Below are 18,502 nucleotides of genomic sequence, written 5' to 3' on the forward strand. Positions count from 1 at the left end.
ATTTCTATTTACTTTTACTAAAGTTAGAGTGCGAAAACTAAAAGTATTCGGACGACGACGACGACGCAGACGACGACGCCAACGTGATAGCAATATACGACGAAAAATTAAAATTTTTGCAGTCGTATAAAAATGGCAAAACATGTTGCACGAAAATAACCTTTTACCACCCTCAGTAATGTGATATTCTTAGATATGTAGAAGACCCTTTGGTGGCATGTTTTTTTTTTTGCTCTGAGGTCGGATTGTTCTCTTTTGACACATTCCCCGTTTCCATTCTCAATTTAATGCCCATTAATTTATGGTCATAGATACTGATGGTACTCCTTTAGACCCCTTCATCTATATTTAGTCGAAATAAAAATATATTCCCCAAGAATAACCTCATTTTTTGTTTTACTGATTACCTCAAGACATTTCTTATCAAATCTTCAATCTATTTAACAGTTAGCATAAATTTCCCTTTTTTTTTTATCTCTCGACTACAAAAACTTGATTTTTCTCTAATGAATAAAGATGGTACATAGCTATATTTCTTCTTCTATTATCTCACTAGTTGTCAATTTAACCAAAATTCATAGTTTTTGACAAAGTTTTATAACAGATAATATAGAAAATAATTATTTTCCCTTAGATTTGTAATAAGATATGGGACTTAGTGAAAGGATAAGCTATCTTCATATTCAAAACTAATGCATCTTATTTAATCAAATGAAATCTTACTGATCATTGCTTTGAACTGAACACCTATCAATAAATCACATGTTTTTCATTTTAATACTACAATGCAAGGATTATTCAATTTAATCATAATGTGAAAAAATTTCTTAAAATAATTAAAACCTCCTTTACAAATAAATATCAATTTCATATTATGCAAAGGTAGCATATTTTTACAGATCAAATCTTTTCAGATATACTGCATATTGGTCGCAGATCAAATCTTTTAGATGTTATCACCCAAGTTGTAAACTTTAAAGAGAGTAAAATATTGACATATGCATAAAACAGCTTAATAGTCGCATGACAGCATTTTCATCTAGAGTTTTAAGTTTCAGGTTTGTATTTAATTTCCAACTTATTTTTTCTTTTTATTTGAGGGGGGTTAGTGGAGAGGGATGTGCTTAATTCACTTTTAAAAGTTAACTTTTATCAAATCATGTTAGTTTTGCTTCAAAGTGTTTTGTCTTCTTTATTACAAATTTTACTTTATTTCTTCTTTGTTTCAACACAATTTCTTTATTGCACATTTGTTGTAACAATCAATACCTAAATGGTTTTTTTAAAAGTTTATTCTAAATAATCCAATCATATTAATTCAATTTTTCCTCAAAAAATTATCTTATGCTAGCATAAATTTTGTGGAATTCTTTATGCTGATTTTCAGGGGGGAAAAATCTTGCATATATTGAAACAAATTTAAATACTTACCAAAGACTGAATTTCATCAAACTTTAACATATCATTGAACTAATATCAAAGTGAAAGTTAACTTTACAAAGTTTGAGACATATAATTATAATATAAAGAATTTTCCTGTCTTATATGTAAACCAGATGCTCCACAGGGCGCAGCTTTATACGACCGCAGAGGTTGAACCCTGTACGGTTGGGGCAAGTATGGACACAACATTCAAGCTGGATTCAGCTCTAAATTTGGATTGTGATTAAATAGTCGACACAGCATAGGTTTCTGACACAGAATGAATGTGGTCTAATAAACTTAAAATTTGTTTTTTGCCTTTGAGCAATTCACTATGCTGTTGAATATTAATCCTCTCAAAAAAAAGTTTGAAGAAATTTTCTTTTTATTTATGAAATCTGAAATGAGAAAAATTTAACCCCCCCCCCCCCATATTTTTTTTTCACATCCCCCTTTCCCTTTTTCCAAAACTGATCTCAATTCAAATTTCTAATTGAGTTTGCAACAATAACTACTCATTTAAATACATCATAAAATATTAAAATGTAAAATAAAGTGCTTGTTATCACTGAATGGTAAAGATTGTTTTAATTTATCAGTTGGTAGTAAAAGTGAATATACATTGTATATTGTATAAAACAATGATTTAAGTTGATTCAACTACTATTCTGGACAAAGAAAGATAACTCCAATTGAAAATTTCTTGCTATTGCACAATATTGTGCAATTAGATATTTCTTGCTATTGTGCAATACTGTGCAATTGAAAATATTTGCTATTGCACAATACTGTGCAATTGAAGATTTCTTGCTATTGCACAATACTGTGCAATTGAAAATTTCTTGCTACTGCACAATACTGTGCAATTGAAGATTTCTTGCTATTGCTGAATACTGTGCAATTGAAAATTTCTTGCTATTGCACAATACTTAATATAATAATTTTGGATCCTGATTTGAACCAACTTGAAAACTGGGCCCATAATCAAAAATCTAAGTACATGTTTAGATTCAGCATATCAAAAAAGCCCAAGAATTCAATTTTTGTTAAAATCAAACTTAACTTAGTTTAATTTTGGACCCTTTGGACTTTAATGTAGACCAATTTGAAAACGGGACCAAAAATTAAGAATCTACATACACAGTTAGATTTGGCATATCAAAGAACCCCAATTATTAATTTTTGATGAAATCAAACAAAGTTTAATTTTGGACCCCGATTTGGACCAACTTGAAAACTGGGCCAATAATCAAAAATCTAAGTACATTTTTAGATTCAGCATATCAAAGAACCCCAAGGATTCAATTTTTGTTAAAATCAAACTGTTAAAATCAAACTAAGTTAAATTTTGGACCCTTTGGACCTTAATGTAGACCAATTTGAAAACGGGACCAAAAATTAAGAATCTACATACACAGTTAGATTCGGCATATCAAAGAACCCCAATTATTCAATTTTTGATGAAATCAAACAAAGTTCAATTTTTGACCCTTTGGGCCCCTTATTCCTAAACTGTTGGGACCAAAACTCCCAAAATCAAACCCAACCTTCCTTTTTTGGTCATAAACCTTGTGTTTAAATTTCATAGATTTCTATTTACTTATACTAAAGTTATTGTGCGAAAACCAAGAATAATGTTTATTTGGGCCCTTTTTTGGCCCCTAATTCCTAAACTGTTAGAACCAAAACTCCCAAAATTCATCCCAACCTTCCTTTTGTGGTCATAAACCTTGTGTCAAAATTTCATAGATTTCTATTTACTTAAACTAAAGTTATAGTGGGAAAACCAAGAAAATGCTTATTTGGGCCCTTTTTGGCCCCTAATTTCTAAAATGTTGGGACCAAAACTCCCAAAATCAATCCCAACCTTCCTTCTGTGGTCATAAACCTTGTCTTAAAATTTCATAGATTTTTATTCACTTTTACTAAAGTTAGAGTGCGAAAACTAAAAGTATTCGGACGACGACGAGGACACCAATGTGATACCAATATACGACCAAAAAATTTTCAATTTTTGCAGTCGTATAAAAATCTAAGTACATTTTTAGATTCAGCATATCAAAGAACCCCAAGGATTCAATTTTTGTTAAAATCAAACTAAGTTTAATTTTGGACCCTTTGGACCTTAATGTAGACCAATTTGAAAACGGGACCAAAAATTAAGAATCTACATACACAGTTAGATTCGGCATATCAAAGAACCCCAATTATTCAATTTTTGATGAAATCAAACAAAAAATTCAATTTTGGACCCTTTGGGCCCCTTATTCCTTAACTGTTGGGACCTCAACTCCCAAAATCAATCCTAACCTTCCTTTTGTGGTCATAAACCTTGTGTTTAAATTTCATTGGTTTCTATTTACTTATACTAAAGTTATTGTGCGAAAACCAAGAATAATGCTTATTTGGGCCCTTTTTTGGACCCTTATTCCTAAACTGTTGGAACCAAAACTCCCAAAATCAATCCCAACCTTCCTTTAGTAGTCATTAACCTTGTGTCAAAATTTCATAGATTTCTATTTACTTAAACTAAAGTTATAGTGCAAAAACCAAGAAAATGCTTATTTGGGCCCTTTTTGGCCCCTTATTCCTAAAATGTTGGGACCAAAACTCCCAAAATCAATCCCAACCTTCCTTTTGTGGTCATAAACCTTGTCTTAAAATTTCATAGATTTTTATTCACTTTTACTAAAGTAAGAGTGCGAAAACTAAAAATATTCGGACGACGACGACGAGGACACCAATGTGATACCAATATACGACCAAAAAATTTTCAATTTTTGCAGTCGTATAAAAATCTAAGTACATTTCTAGATTCAGCATATCAAAGAACCCCAAGGATTCAATTTTTGTTAAAATCAAACTAAGTTTAATTTTGGACCCTTTGGACCTTAATGTAGACCAATTTGAAAACGGGACCAAAAATTAAGAATCTACATACTCAGTTAGATTCGGCATATCAAAGAACCCCAATTATTCAATTTTTGATGAAATCAAACAAAGTTCAATTTTGGACCCTTTGGGCCCCTTATTCCTAAACTGTTGGGACCTCAACTCCCAAAATCAATCCCAACCTTCCTTTTGTGGTCATAAACCTTGTGTTTAAATTTCATTGATTTCTATTTACTTATACTAAAGTTATTGTGCGAAAACCAAGAATAATGCTTATTTGGGCCCTTTTTTGGACCCTTATTCCTAAACTGTTGAAACCAAAACTCCCAAAATCAATCCCAACCTTCCTTTAGTGGTCATAAACCTTGTGTCAAAATTTCATAGATTTCTATTTACTTAAACTAAAGTTATAGTGCGAAAACCAAGAAAATGCTTATTTGGGCCCGTATAAAAAGGTAGGTAATAAAGTTCAATTTTAGTGTTTGACCCCAAAAATCAATTGTTCATTGATTGTCACTGTTTAGGGTTAAATTTGGAAAATAAATATACGTCATCAGGGACTGCCCATTCGGTGGGGAGAGCTTATTGTATAAAATTGAAGTCCTGTGCTCTTCTGATTGGTAGATAATATATGTAATAAATATTTTTTGAAAGATTAATCAAAACTGCAGATAAAATATCAAAATAAAAGATCAGAATTCCAATGTCCCTAGCTTTGCACATATTTGAACTATCCAAGGTACAAGGGCATTCACTTATAAAAATACTCTTTTGTTGATGTTTAAACCTTCAGTAATATCTCAGAGAAATGAAGGCTTCAGAGAAAATGCAATGTGCTTTACATTAAAATTAATACTTCCAAGTGCATTACTCTTGAAAATATTTTATCAGCACTTATTTTTGAAAATTGTCAAATTGACAGCGTGACATGTGAAAAAAAACACCCCCCTGTTTTAGTTACAAAGTCCTGTAACTCAAAAAGTTTTAATCTTATTTTCACCAAAAAGTATACAGATAGTTTGACCATTATAAGAAACAACTATGTTAAATTACATGAAATGTGCATAAGTTGTTCTCAAGTTACGATGTGACATGTTTACGCCGGACAGACAGGCATTTGTATACTTTTATACAGCCCATCAAAATATTGACTGGCATATAATAATTGATCAGCCCTGATATATAAACTTGAACTGATGATATAAATTTCATAAAAAAATGGCAAGAATTGTACACATTAGAGTGCTCATAAGGCTATTTTCTAAGAGGCATAATTCTTTCAGAAATTATTAATCGTCCCTGATTTTCAAACTAGTCTGAGACATTGCTAATATAAACCTAATTGTAACCTATGATATAGTTTCTAAAAAATCTGCCAAGAATTGTTGCGAGAGCTAACAATGCAATTTTCAATGTAATTAATAGTTCCAGTGAGCATAAAAAAATGAAAGAAAAAAACCTGATCTAAACTGATTTTTGAACTTTTCCAGGACACTTCTTATAAATTTTTTTATAAAAATCTGGCAAGAACTGTACAGGTGAGAGTGATAATAAGACTGACCCCTTGTATTTCTATAACAACAACTTAAAAGTTAAATGAAATCTGATAATCACACATGATCATATATATGCAATTACAAATTCATCTGCAATGTATTTTCATCGTATTAGGTATCAACTGCACACTCAATCTAAAACCTTAAAATGACCACTTGAAATGCATTAAAGGTCATATATGATATATGTCATACTGATATTTTCAACTCCAAATGAAAACACTCACCAATTCTTGTTGAAGTATTATGTAATGATTCTGAGGAACACACATTATCCTGAATATAATCTGACCATTAAGGCTTGAAAATGAGATCTAAGCCAAGTGACAATTGGCTGACATTGTCTCATCATGAACAATATCCAACCAATTGTGGTGATCCTTTTTACAGTCTATTCTGTACAAGTTTTTCTAATTTTTTGAAGATAATAATGTGACCTATTTACTTACAAATATATTAATATCCTAATCTTGCAACAGATTACACAGTTCACCTTATAATGAACATGTGTACTAATGTTGATGTGATCACAACCTACCTTTATCTTAAAATATTAACCCAACTTTAAACTAAAATCCTAACTAAAAAAAATAAAATGCCCCTGCTTGCAATGTTATAAAGGGGCATAACTCTATTAAACAGTAGAAGTAATGCAACCCAAATCCAACTTGGCGATTTGACTTTTGTGGTCATAAGCATTGTATACAAGTTTCATAACATTTGGTTGGACAAGCTAAAGTTAGAGAACAGACACCAATTTCAGGATGTACAGAGGAACAAGAGAAAAGCTCAATGGCCCCTCTGCTACAGTAGGGTTTAATAAAATAATATAGAATACGAAAGATATATCAGACTGTAATCTGAAACACATCAGATATATTACAAATAAGGAATGAAAAATTACCGGATTAATATCTGTTAAAAATCCTCCAGGAACTTCACTAGGATCCTCTGGACTTTTGTGGAAAAACCTAAAATTTTATATTAAACTGCTTAGAATATCAATAAAAAATAGAACCTTAAATATCTAAAAACTGATGATTAACTTATTTCAGTTAAGGGTCTCTTTGTTACTATTTATCCACTAGAAACCAAAAACTATTTTCTCTATTATGTACCTACCCTAAAATTAAACAATTACTTAAAATAAATTCTAGATATTTCAAAATACATATAACAAATGATAATATTTAGATAAATGTGTATATCCACATCATTCAACATCATTAGTAAGTTGTCTCAGTGGCAATCATACCACATCTTTTTATTTTAATATAGTCAACAAGAAAATCTATAAAAAGAATGACACTATTTAAGGCATAAAGACATAACCAAGATATCATAATACAGTATTACAAAACAGACAAACAATGTAATCGTAGATACTCGAGTATAAGTCGGAAGTTTGGGAGTAAAATATAGAATCCAGAGAGGGGTACCGACTTATAAGCGAGATCCCGAGACCAGAGGAAAAATCCAAGCTCAAGAAAGGTGGTCAGATGTAAATTTCCTGACCAAAACTACGTTTGTGATATCCAAACCTACATAAATCTCTAAATAAATAGCTTTTGTTGAAAATAAATGACTACAATACTGTCTTTGTGTTTTATTTGTTCTCTGTTAACATTTGTGTTGAATTTCCCACTGTTTCCGTTTTGTGTATTGATTTTTCATGGTCACATGGTTTTTGTATCATCCCAAAGGAAGAGCCAAGAACCAGAAATCAGAAGAAGATAATAATGTACTAAATATATAACCAGATGCTCCGCAGGGCGTAGCTTTATACGACCGCAGAGGTTGAACCCTGAACGGTTAGGGCAAGTATGGACACAACATTCAAGCTGGATTCAGCTCTAAATTTGGATTGTGATTAAATAGTCGACACAGCATAGGTTTCTGACACAGAATGAATGTGTTCTAATGAACTTAAAATTTTTGTTTCTCTTAGAGCAATTCACTATGCTGTTGAATATTAATCCTCTCAAAAAAATGTTTGAAGAAATTTTCTTTTTTATTTATGAAATTTCAAATGAGAAAAATTGAACCCAATTTTTTTAATCACATCCCCCTTTCCCTTATTCCAAAACTAATCTCAATTAAAATTTCTAATGGAGTTTGCAACAATAACTACTCATTTAAATACATCATAAAATATTAAGATGTAAAAAAACTGCTTGTTATCACTGAATGGTAAAGATTATTTTAATTTATCAGTTGGTAGTAAAAAGTGAATATACATTGTATATTGTATATAACAAAGATTTAAGTTGATTCTGGACAAAGAAAGATAACTCCAATTAAAAAAAAATCTTGCTATTGCACAATATTTTGCAATTAGATATTTCTTGCTTACTATTCTGGACAAAGAAAGATAACTCTAATTAAAAAAAAAATTTGCTATTTCACAATATTGTGCAATTAGATATTTCTTGCCATTGCGCAATACTGTGCAATTGAAAAGACTTGCTATTGCACAATACTTAATATAATAATTTTAGATCCTGATTTGGACCAACTTGAAAACTGGGCCCATAATAAAAATCTAAGTACATTTTTGGATTCAGCATATCAAAGAACTTCAAGATTTCAATTTTTGTTAAAATCAGACTAAGTTTAATTTTGGACCCTTTGGACTTTAGTGTAGACCAATTTGAAAACAGGACCAAAAATGAAGAATCTACATACACATTTAGATTTGGTATATCAAAGAACCCCATTTATTCAATTTTTGATGAAATCAAACAAAGTTTAATTTTGGACCCCGATTTGGACCAACTTGAAAACTGGGCCAATAATCAAGAATCTAAGTACATTTTTAGATTCAGCATATCAAAGAACCTAACTGATTCATTTTTTGTCAAAATCAAACTAAGTTTAATTTTGGACCCTTTGGACCTTAATGAAGACCAATTTGAAAACGGGACCAAAAGTTAAGAATCTACATACACAGTCATGACAGTTAGATTCAGCATATCAAAGAACCCCAATTATTCAATTTTGATGAAATCAAACAAAAGTTTAATTTTGGACCCTTTGGGCCCCTTATTATGTTGGGACCAAAACTCCCAAAATCAAACCCAACCTTTCTTTTATGGTCATAAACCTTGTGTTTAAATTTCATAGATTTCTATTTACTTATACTAATGTTATTGTGCGAAAACCAAGAATAATGCTTATTTGGGCCCTTTTTTGGCCCCTAATTCCTAAACTGTTGAGACCAAAACTCCCAAAATCAATCCCAACCGTTCTTTTGTGGTCATAAACCTTGTGTCAAAATTTCATAGATTTCTATTAACTTAAACTAAAGTTATAGTGCGAAAACCAAGAAAATGCTTATTTGGGCCCTTTTTGGCCCCTAATTCCTAAAATGTTGGGACCAAAACTCCCAAAATCAATACCAACCTTCCTTTTGTGGTCATAAACCTTGTGTTAAAATTTCATAGATTTCCATTCACTTTTACTAAAGTTAGAGTGCGAAAACTAAAAGTATTCGGACGCCGGACGACGACGACGACGACGACGACGACGACGACGCTGACGCCAACGTGATAGCAATATACGACGAAAATTTTTTCAAAATTTGCGGTCGTATAAAAAGAATGTATCTAACCGACTAACAGTGTTATTATTGTTTTATTAAAAATTACACCATTGATTGACAAGCCAGTATAGTCCATGAATAACCCCTTATTAAGTGACAAAAAGTTGTATTCACTATAGGTGTGAAAAATATCAGTGACAGGTTAATAGCGTTAATTAGTTAGTGTCCCTTGATTTCTATAATCCATTAATTGATGGTGTCTATCCTATGTCTGAATATATTTATTACTATGACTGGTCAGTTATGAATGATTAACTGGATTAATTTATTTTTTTCGTTTGACTTTTATTTTGTTCAGGTTCATGTTGGTTTATATTCGTTTTTCTTAAACAATAGGTGTTTGGTGACTCATACATTACAAAATCATTGATGCATTACGTAAACAACATGAGGCAAAACAGTGAATAAAAACAAGAAAAAAAATGAATACATCTTTATTATTATCAACAGAATAAATTATTAGGATGAACATCAATTCTATGTATTTATTTAAAGAAACAAACATTCATTCAATACATGAAACTCAATTTAATTTCTTGATTTTGCCGATGATCAGTTACTTTCTGATGCAAAAAAAAGTCTCAATTTAAACCGACTTACAGGCAGGTCAAGACTGAATCCTTAGATTTTAAAGCTGAAAAGGGCATCCGACTTATAAGCGGATCGACTTATACTCGAGTATCTACGGTAGAATGAATGTAGTATTCATGTTATACTTACAATCTTTCATACTGACGGACTTCACACACAATGGGATCAGATACCCAGTGTATAAATCCTTTAGGTTTGTCTGTTTCTGTTGTTTTAGTACAGGAAGCTACTAAGTCTGTAATGTTACCTTCACTGTCCTAAAAAAAAATATACAGGCTAATATAAGTGAACAATTTAAAATGTATTTTTAATGGTGACCACAACCACCTGCTTTTGATATTAGTACTGTGGGTACCAACTTTAGTAACGTTTTACAAAAGTCTACATACAATTCTCGTGGATTTCATGCCACATTTTCTATAGAATTGTATGTAAACTTTTGTAAAACCAAGAAATCAAATATCCACAAAAAGTATAATTTATCCTTAACTTACGAAAGTTGGTACCCACAGTACTAATATCAAAACCAGCATGTCTTACCTTATTTATTTTGTCTATACTCAGGACATAACCAGCATGTCTTACCTTATTTATTTTGTCTATACTTAGGACATAACCAGCATGTCTTACCTTATTTATTTTGTCTATACTTAGGACATAACCAGCATGTCTTACCTTATTTATTTTGTCTATACTCAGGACATAACCAGCATGTCTTACCTTATTTATTTTGTCTATACTCAGGACATAACCAGCATGTCTTACCTTATTTATTTTGTCTATACTCAGGACATAACCAGCATGTCTTACCTTATTTATTTTGTCTATACTCAGGACATAACCAGCATGTCTTACCTTATTTATTTTGTCTATACTTAGGACATAACCAGCATGTCTTACCTTATTTATTTTGTCTATACTCAGGACATAACCAGCATGTGTTACCTTATTTATTTTGTCTATACTCAGGACATAACAAGCATGTTTTACCTTATTTATTTTGTCTATACTCAGGACATAACCAGCATGTGTTACCTTATTTATTTTGTCTATACTTAGGACATAACAAGCATGTTTTACCTTATTTATTTTGTCTATACTCAGGACATAACCAGCATGTTTTACCTTATTTATTGTCTATACTCAGGACATAACCAGCATGTCTTACCTTATTTATTTTGTCTATACTTAGGACATAACCAGCATGTCTTACCTTATTTATTTTGTCTATACTCAGGACATAACCAGCATGTCTTACCTTATTTATTTTGTCTCTACTCAGGACAAAACCAGCATGTCTTACCTTATTTATTTGGTCTATACTTAGGACATAACCAGCATGTGTTACCTTATTTATTTTGTCTATACTTAGGACATAACAAGCATGTTTTACCTTATTTATTTTGCCTATACTCAGGACATAACCAGCATGTCTTACCTTATTTATTTTGTCTATACTCAGGACATAACCAGCATGTCTTACCTTATTTATTTTGTCTATACTCAGGACATAACCAGCATGTCTTACCTTATTTATTTTGTCTATACTTAGGACATAACCAGCATGTCTTACCTTATTTATTTTGTCTATACTCAGGACATAACAAGCATGTCTTACCTTATTTATTTTGTCTATACTCAGGACATAACCAGCATGTCTTACCTTATTTATTTTGTCTATACTTAGGACATAACCAGCATGTCTTACCTTATTTATTTTGTCTATACTCAGGACATAACAAGCATGTCTTACCTTATTTATTTTGTCTATACTCAGGACATAACCAGCATGTCTTACCTTATTTATTTTGTCTATACTTAGGACATAACCAGCATGTCTTACCTTATTTATTTTGTCTATACTTAGGACAAAACCAGCATGTCTTACCTTATTTATTTTGTCTATACTTAGGACATAACCAGCATGTCTTACCTTATTTATTTTGTCTCTACTTAGGACAAAACCAGCATGTCTTACCTTATTTATTTTGTCTATACTTACGACATAACAAGCATGTTTTACCTTATTTATTTTGTCTATACTTAGGACATAACCAGCATGTCTTACCTTATTTATTTTGTCTATACTCAGGACATAACCAGCATGTCTTACCTTATTTATTTTGTCTATACTCAGGACATAACCAGCATGTCTTACCTTATTTATTTTGTCTATACTCAGGACATAACCAGCATGTCTTACCTTATTTATTTTGTCTATACTCAGGACATAACCAGCATGTCTTACCTTATTTATTTTGTCTATACTCAGGACATAACCAGCATGTCTTACCTTATTTATTTTGTCTATACTCAGGACATAACCAGCATGGCTTACCTTATTTATTTTGTCTATACTTAGGACATAACCAGCATGTCTTACCTTATTTATTTTGTCTATACTTAGGACATAACCAGCATGTCTTACCTTATTTATTTTGTCTATACTTAGGACATAAACAGCATGTTTTACCTTATTTATTTTGTCTATACTTAGGACATAACAAGCATGTTTTACCTTATTTATTTTGTCTATACTTAGGACATAACCAGCATGTCTTACCTTATTTATTTTGTCTATACTCAGGACATAACCAGCATGTCTTACCTTATTTATTTTGTCTATACTCAGGACATAACCAGCATGTCTTACCTTATTTATTTTGTCTATACTCAGGACATAACCAGCATGTCTTACCTTATTTATTTTGTCTATACTCAGGACATAACAAGCATGTTTTACCTTATTTATTTTGTCTATACTCAGGACATAACCAGCATGTCTTACCTTATTTATTTTGTCTATACTTAGGACATAACAAGCATGTCTTACCTTATTTATTTTGTCTATACTTAGGACATAACCAGCATGTCTTACCTTATTTATTTTGTCTATACTCAGGACATAACAAGTATGTTTTACCTTATTTATTTTGTCTATACTTAGGACATAACCAGCATGTCTTACCTTATTTATTTTGTCTATACTCAGGACATAACCAGCATGTCTTACCTTATTTATTTTGTCTATACTTAGGACATAACCAGCATGTCTTACCTTATTTATTTTGTCTATACTCAGGACATAACCAGCATGTCTTAGTCCGACAGGTTGATCTGCAGACCATCTTTTATAATTCTTTTCTGCTTTCTGAATAAAAAAATTGTAATAATTTATTTCATGATAAAAACAAAATGAAAGCTTCAGTCATTACTGGTATATGAAAGTTATGATGAAAATACTAAATTTTCAGAATCTTTGATCTATTAAGCTTAATGATGCAATAGAAAAACAAAAAACAAAACAAAGAAGCATTGTTTGGTCTTGACTTCAAAAAATAAATCCTTTTTTTTCCTTTCATCTTTAAGGAGTTACTAAAATACAAATTCTCAATTTCATAATTCCTTTAAATGATCCAAGTTATTAACAAAATTACTTTCAAATGCCAAGTTTTCATCAGTTAAACATCCTTCTCAAGAGCCAACATTAAAAGTGGATAAATACTAAAGCAGTTTATATAATTAATTACCTCTTTAAAGTCACTCCTTTCTATAAAAACAGTTGAGGTAAACGGAATAGTATGAGATCCTTTAGATTCATCTGCAGGAAAATTAGGGATGGCCAGACTCCCTGAGTGGTCAGCTGGGAAATTATTGATTGTAACTTTCAAAGGTTCTAAAACAGCCATTGCTCTGAAATATAAAGACTTGTTATTAAAGCTACATAAATAAAAGAACAGAGTTCCAATATCTCTGTTCTGTTAACTTTTAACAAAACTTTGAAATTTTGAAAAACTAAGGTTTCTCTACCTCAGGAATAGATTACCGTAGCTGTGTTTGGAAAAACTTTTTGGAATTTTCGGTCCTCAATGCTCTTCAACTTTGTACTTTATTTGGCCCAAAAAATATTTTTTGATTCAAGCGTCACTGATGAGTCTTTTGGAGACGAAATGTGCGTCTGGCGTGAATATAAATTTTTAATTCTGGTATCTATGATGAGTTTATTTTCCTGAATTGCAAATATTTCATTTGTTCAAGGTTAATAACTGAGAATCTTAATTTTTTTTTAACTTTTTAATATATCTCAGAGGGTTGAAGACTTGAGAGCAATTTCTGATATATTTGATATTTCTAAGGGGAATAACTAATTACAAATATTTGATTGGCAATTATATTTGAAATTGTCTGGGACATTGCTGATATTAATATTTATGTGAATTTGATAAAAAATCTGGCAAAAAATGTACAAGTGAGAGTGCTTACAATGCAAATTTCCATACAATCAATGTTTCAGAGGGGCAAAACTCATTAAAAATTATTCATCAGTATACTGATTTCTGAATTCGTCCAATACATTGCTGATATAAACATGTGAGAGTACTAACAACAAGACAGACAGTTGGATGGATGCCTGGTATTTTTATGTCCCAGCAACACATTGAGCTGGGGACATTAACCTTCAGTGGTCTCGTTAGCCCAAAATAGAAGGGCGCCGCGCCCTGGGTGCCCTAAGCCGCGCCCTGTGTGCCCTCAGCCGCGCCCTTCTGCCCTGACGCCGTTTTCTGAAAAACCCTTGTGCCGTTTTGGTAAAATTGCCTTTTGTTTCATCGATTTCTTATCAGAAGTTAAATTACATATATGACACCTGGTGATTGCCCCCAGGTAACGAGGTTAATCGTGTCATTACAATCAATTATTGTGGATAAGACTTCAAAGGTGTTAATTACTAGGTAATTTAATTAAGACAATGTACCTTTTTGTCATAAATATGATGAATGTGTCGGCATTTTCTTTTCGATCTCAAAGTCACAATGGAAGAGTGTATGAATGAAGACTTTCATGAATTTAGAATTGAATTGAAGTAATCAACTTTGCCTTCACAGAAACATCGTCCATCTCAACTTGTGAGCGACAAGCAGACGTAAACATGTTGGAAATTAATTTTGGAGCTACTTCCCCTGAAAAAGCTTATTCCAAAATTGTGCTCCTAAAATATTATCTAGTACTAAAAATAGGAAAAAATAACCAATTGAATACAAAATTATATAACAATGTTACCTTAAGGATACTAACTGTCTTTGAACATACAAAAAAAATATATTGCAATTTATTTTTGATAATCATACTTTTGGCAATCCATGTTTTATACATTATCAAATAAGAAATATGTATAGACTAATTGGTTGAATGGTCTCAAGCTATCAACTTACAAAAATGGAAGTGTGTAGTTAAACTCTCATCACAAATCAACATGATGAAGCTACACTAAATAATATATTCCTAAACACAAACAATAAAAAAAGTTTTGAGGGCCAAGCTCTAGATGAAAATTTTGAAATACAACTACTCTGTCATGTACATGTATGGTAAACTATGAAATGTTTAGTTTATGTTCTTTCTTTTTGATAGGAGAGGGGGTGGGGGAGAATAGTAAGTTTATTTTTCCTCTTTTGGTTAATAGTATGAATGTGTATTGCCATGTTATAGGAACATGTAGTATGAATGACTTTTCTTATGCAAATTTTATAGAATAAATAATCATAACAACAACTTATGCATCTTTATTGACAATATATACAGTAAAAAAATATGTGAACTTGTGATACACGCAGGGACGTAGACATTAGAAATGAGCAGTGCCTTCTCCTATCATAAAAAAGTGCCCTGCCCTCCACTGGCACCCTGCCCCTTTTGAATTCTAGCTGGAGCAATATCTTGTATTTTTTGTATAAGTTATATATTATATAAGGTATATAATATATAACTTATACAAAAAATACAAGATATTGCAAATGAACAAAGTTCCCTATAACTGTTTTTTACCAGTTGGACAAACCAATTATTTAAGCTGTATGAGGGGTGAAAGGATCTTTTATTTTGCAGGAAGAAGGGATTGGACACTGATATATTTTATCCCTGTGCCATTGCAACTTTTACCTACCTTGGAGCAGTAACATTAAGTACATCCCTTACACAAGCCTCCAACATGGAGGGATCTAAAACTGTCTGAGCCATTGTGACTCCTACCTACCTTGGAGCAGTAACATTATATACATCCCTAACACAAGCCTCCAACATGGAGGGATCTAAAACTGTTTGAGCCATTGTGACTCCTACCTACCTTGGAGCAGTAACATTAAGTACATCCCTAACACAAGCCTCCAACATGGAGGGATCTAAAACTGTTTGAGCCATTGTGACTCCTACCTACCTTGGAGCAGTAACATTAAGTACATCCCTAACACAAGCCTCCAACATTGAAGGATCTAAAACTGTCTGAGCCGTTGTGACTCCTACCTACCTTGGAGCAGTAACATTAAGTACATCCCTTACACAAGCCTCCAACATGGAGGGATCTAAAACTGTCTGAGCCATTGTGACTCCTACCTACCTTGGAGCAGTAACATTAAGTACATCCTTAACACAAGCCTCCAACATGGAGGGATCTAAAACTGTCTGAGCCATTGTGACTCCTACTTACCTTGGAGCAGTAACATTAAGTACATCCCTAACACAAGCCTCCAACATGGAGGGATCTAAAACTGTTTGAGCCATTGTGACTCCTACCTACCTTGGAGCAGTAACATTAAGTACATCCCTAACACAAGCCTCCAACATGGAGGGATCTAAAACTGTCTGAGCCATTGTGACTCCTACCTACTTTGGAGCAGTAACATTAAGTACATCCCTAACACAAGCCTCCAACATGGAGGGATCTAAAACTGTTTGAGCCATTGTGACTCCTACCTACCTTGGAGCAGTAACATTAAGTACATCCCTAACACAAGCCTCCAACATGGAGGGATCTAAAACTGTTTGAGCCATTGTGACTCCTACCTACCATGGAGCAGTAACATTAAGTACATCCCTAACACAAGCCTCCAACATGGAGGGATCTAAAACTGTCTGAGACATTGTGACTCCTACCTACCTTGGAGCAGTAACATTAAGTACATCCCTAACACAAGCCTCCAACATGATGGGATCTAAAACTGTCTGAGCCATTGTGACTCCTACCTACCTTGGAGCAGTAACATTAAGTACATCCCTAACACAAGCCTCCAACATGGAGGGATCTAAAACTGTTTGAGCCATTGTGACTCCTACCTACCTTGGAGCAGTAACATTAAGTACATCCCTAACACAAGCCTCCAACATAGAGGGATCTAAAACTGTCTGAGCCATTGTGACTCCTACCTACCTTGGAGCAGTAACATTAAGTACATCCCTAACACAAGCCTCCAACATGATGGGATCTAAAACTGTCTGAGCCATTGTGACTCCTGCCTACCTTGGAGCAGTAACATTAAGTACATCCCTAACACAAGCCTCCAACATGGAGGGATCTAAAACTGTTTGAGCCATTGTGACTCCTACCTACCTTGGAGCAGTAACATTAAGTACATCCCTAACACAAGCCTCCAACATGGAGGGATCTAAAACTGTTTGAGCCATTGTGACTCCTACCTACCATGGAGCAGTAACATTAAGTACATCCCTAACACAAGCCTCCAACATGGAGGGATCTAAAACTGTCTGAGCCATTGTGACTCCTACCTACCTTGGAGCAGTAACATTAAGTACATCCCTAACACAAGCCTCCAACATGATGGGATCTAAAACTGTCTGAGCCATTGTGACTCCTACCTACCTTGGAGCAGTAACATTAAGTACATCCCTAACACAAGCCTCCAACATGGAGGGATCTAAAACTGTTTGAGCCATTGTGACTCCTACCTACCTTGGAGCAGTAACATTGAGTACATCCCTAACACAAGCCTCCAACATAGAGGGATCTAAAACTGTCTGAGCCATTGTGACTCCTACCTACCTTGGAGCAGTAACATTAAGTACATCCCTAACACAAGCCTCCAACATGGAGGGATCTAAAACTGTCTGAGACATTGTGACTCCTACCTACCTTGGAGCAGTAACATTAAGTACATCCCTAACACAAGCCTCCAACATGGAGGGATCTAAAACTGTCTGAGACATTGTGACTCCTACCTACCTTGGAGCAGTAACATTAAGTACATCCCTAACACAAGCCTCCAACATGGAGGGATCTAAAACTGTTTGAGCCATTGTGACTCCTACCTACCTTGGAGCAGTAACATTAAGTACATCCCTAACACAAGCCTCCAACATGGAGGGATCTAAAACTGTCTGAGACATTGTGACTCCTACCTACCTTAGAGCAGTAACATTAAGTACATCCCTAACACAAGCCTCCAACATGGAGGGATCTAAAACTGTTTGAGCCATTGTGACTCCTACCTACCTTGGAGCAGTAACATTAAGTACATCCCTAACACAAGCCTCCAACATGGAGGGATCTAAAACTGTCTGAGCCATTGTGACTCCTACCTACAAAATATAATACTTTCTTTTAAAAACTCAGTTCTGAAAATGACATAACCATAGCAGACAATATTGAGGA

General features: G+C 33.1%; 1 protein-coding gene across 1 annotated transcript in view; it reads right to left on the reverse strand.

Moving 5' to 3' along the window:
* LOC143049852 (glutamine--tRNA ligase-like) overlaps positions 1-18,502 on the reverse strand; it is a 48,779-nt gene that overhangs the window by 7,407 nt on the left and 22,870 nt on the right. The window contains exons 17-21 of the mRNA XM_076223603.1: positions 18,344-18,429; positions 13,593-13,755; positions 13,121-13,213; positions 10,192-10,319; positions 6,775-6,841 (exon numbers count right to left, since the gene is read on the reverse strand). Coding sequence (XP_076079718.1) covers positions 6,775-6,841; positions 10,192-10,319; positions 13,121-13,213; positions 13,593-13,755; positions 18,344-18,429 — 537 coding nt within the window. The remainder of the gene's footprint in view (positions 1-6,774; positions 6,842-10,191; positions 10,320-13,120; positions 13,214-13,592; positions 13,756-18,343; positions 18,430-18,502) is intronic.

Source organism: Mytilus galloprovincialis, chromosome 1 (genome assembly GCF_965363235.1).
Source record: "Mytilus galloprovincialis chromosome 1, xbMytGall1.hap1.1, whole genome shotgun sequence".
In the NCBI taxonomy this organism is placed as follows: Eukaryota; Metazoa; Mollusca; class Bivalvia; order Mytilida; family Mytilidae; genus Mytilus; species Mytilus galloprovincialis.